Raw genomic sequence first — 2,718 nt, 5'->3', positions numbered from 1 at the left:
ATATAGTAGAGAGCATATTTGTTGAGTAACTTCAGTGTTTATAAAAAATACAAACTCAATCAAAAGTTGCTTTTGTTCTGAAAGGTGAGACTAGAAGCATCACAAGTCAGACTGAGCTAACTGGTTTGGATTGGCTGATTTGCCACAGATGATCCCACCCACCTTCAATTTAAACCAATGGAAAACTAACACCAGGTTTTTTGTTGTGACACATGGCTGGGTGACAGTTGTCTTAGCGGTTAGCAGTAGCTTCCACTAAATATGTAATCTGTTTAGCGTTAGCGGAGCTAAGATTYCTGTTTAGCTGAATAGTGGTCAGGGAACCTAACRTTTTGGTTAGCTGTGCCCAGTCCACCACTGTTGATTTTCTTTGGGTATGTCTGTGTATAAAGTGCAGGAATTCCAAAGTTTCTCCATCTTTGTCTGTGAACACTGCAGCTTAGTGCCTCAGCATGGAATAACATCCCATCACCCTGGCAGTCAAGGCCTCAACAGCTCATATTTGTTAAAAGTACAGCAGTCGATCACAAACCCACTGATAATCAACTGCCGTGGTACCAGCCAAACACGTCTCACACACTCCACACACTGCTCCAGCACCACAACATATACGAGTACAGTTACAGATCTGAAAACACGTCAGGAAAGAAAAGTTTTGAGTGAGAGCCCATAGACAAACTCCAGYTCGTACTCCAGTTCAGTTCGTATTTTTTGATCTGCACTTCTTCAGTTCATGCCATCGTCCCCTAAATAATCCAGCTCCGTACAGGGCTTGTCCACATCCATGTCCATATTCATGTCCAGCATCCCTCCCAGGGAGTGCTGATTAAAGTTGGCCGCAATCTGGTCGAAGGTCTTTCCCCGGGTCTCCGGCACGCGGAAGAACGTGTAGATGAGGAAGAAGAGGAGGAGCGCCGCAAAGATCAGGAAGACGTACGGGCCGCAGAGATCCTGGGATAAAGGACAGGAGATGTTTGGTTTCCATCGAACAGACTTGGCTCAAAATGTAAAACTACTGGTGGACTCACCGCAACGTATTGGAAGCCCATGCCAATGATGAAGTTGGCCGTCCAGTTGGAGCAGCCCGCCACAGCCATGGCAGCTGGCCTTGGACCTTGAGAAAACAGCTCGGCTACGAAGAACCACGGAATGGGACCTGGACCCACCTCAAAGAAGGCCACAAAGCCAAATATTGCTAGCATGCTAATGTAGCTCATCCACGCAACCTTGTCCTGCGGAGTAAAAACAAAAGATGTTAACCGAACCCCATGATCCTGGTAGATGAAATCCACACCCGTATCTTGAGTTCCTCACCAGTAAAGCCAGTGCTGTGGTCATAATGATGGCACAAATACACATCCCTCCTAGTCCCAACATGTGAAGTGTCCGACGACCCATCCTCTCCACAAGGAAAAGCTGATCATTGAAGAAAAACACAATAATAATGCTGTTAGCCTCAGTAGCTAAAGCCTATTTTTCAGTTGGGCTGACAAAAAGGGTGACCTTCTCTTATCTAATTTTTTTTGTTAGATAACAGAGGTAAACACTGAAAGAGACTCACTTATTGATTCACTGCAGTGGTAGGACTATAGACTTTATTGTTTTAAATTTGAAAAACCTTTTTCTGTGAGGATATGGATAGTGTGATTAAAGCTAATGTAAAGTCATGGCTTCTCACCGAGACCACGGTGAAGGCACAGTTCACCACTCCTGCTCCTATGGTGGCGTAGACCGGACTCTGGACTCCTGCCTTCATGAAGATACTGGTGGAGTAATAGAAAATCTGCGGGAGGGGTTAAACAGAGTTAGGTTAGATCAATAATATACAAAGTACCAAAGTTTTTCGACATTACAATATGTGAACTGGGTTGTGATGTAAAAAATGCAATAAAARATGAWTTTTTTTWAAATAACTGGTATTTAAAAACTCACCGCGTTGACTCCAGAGAGCTGCTGCGAGAGCTGCAGCAGGATGGAGATGATGATTGGCTGGCGGTAAAGAGAGGACCGGAAGAGTTCAGCAATCGACACCTTCCTTTCCATGTCCATCCTCCTCTTCTCCTCCTTCATCTCCGCCAGTATGTTACCCACCTCCTGTCGGCCCGTTAACCTTCTCAAGCCTGAGAAAATGGGAAGAGAAATGGGAGAATGCAACTCTGTGTTAAGCACTTATTTAATTGGGTTGTAAATCACCATCTTAATCACGATACACTATTATAATGATTTGTTTGGATGGCGATGGGATGTTTCTCAAAATCAGTCTGTCATGATACAATTTCATGGTGTGATATGATGCATATGCCCATCTAACACAATCGTGTTTGATGGGAAAAKGACAATATGGATCTATGTTTTCATTTTACCTTGACATAGTTGAATCTTTAATAATTTAATCAATATATCGATGTGGATCCATGTTTTGTTACACTCCTAGTGTTTAGAGCACAATGGGATGACTAACATGCATAGTAGGTCCATAGTGGTTTTGAGTGTCCATGAAACATTTGTGGCTGTGAGAGTTTGAAGCAGAACTGGTCATACTGACCTTGTGCCTRAACTACAAGATCATTAAAGGGGCAATATCATGTAAAATCAACTTTTTTGAGTTTTATATCATGTTATAATGTTATACTCTCATAAAAAACATGCTCAAAGCCTTGGTTTGACTCATTCATGCATGTTTGAGAAATCCTGCAGCATTTTTAGGAAGCCATGCTG

At 43.0% G+C, this 2,718-nt stretch overlaps 1 protein-coding gene across 1 annotated transcript in view; it reads right to left on the bottom strand.

The window, feature by feature from the left end:
• Nucleotides 1-480: 480 nt before the first annotated feature.
• The window catches only part of LOC106525322 (solute carrier family 2, facilitated glucose transporter member 4), a 13,701-nt gene continuing 11,463 nt past the window's right edge, over nt 481-2,718 (bottom strand). Inside the window, exons 7-11 of the mRNA XM_014019514.1 lie at nt 1,933-2,120; nt 1,679-1,783; nt 1,315-1,416; nt 1,029-1,232; nt 481-951 (exon numbers count right to left, since the gene is read on the bottom strand). Coding sequence (XP_013874968.1) covers nt 727-951; nt 1,029-1,232; nt 1,315-1,416; nt 1,679-1,783; nt 1,933-2,120 — 824 coding nt within the window. The 3' untranslated portion in view covers nt 481-726. The remainder of the gene's footprint in view (nt 952-1,028; nt 1,233-1,314; nt 1,417-1,678; nt 1,784-1,932; nt 2,121-2,718) is intronic.

Source organism: Austrofundulus limnaeus, unplaced genomic scaffold, assembly GCF_001266775.1.
Source record: "Austrofundulus limnaeus strain Quisiro unplaced genomic scaffold, Austrofundulus_limnaeus-1.0 Scaffold223, whole genome shotgun sequence".
Lineage (NCBI taxonomy): Eukaryota > Metazoa > Chordata > Actinopteri > Cyprinodontiformes > Rivulidae > Austrofundulus > Austrofundulus limnaeus.
This window is presented reverse-complemented; position numbering and strand designations above follow the sequence as displayed.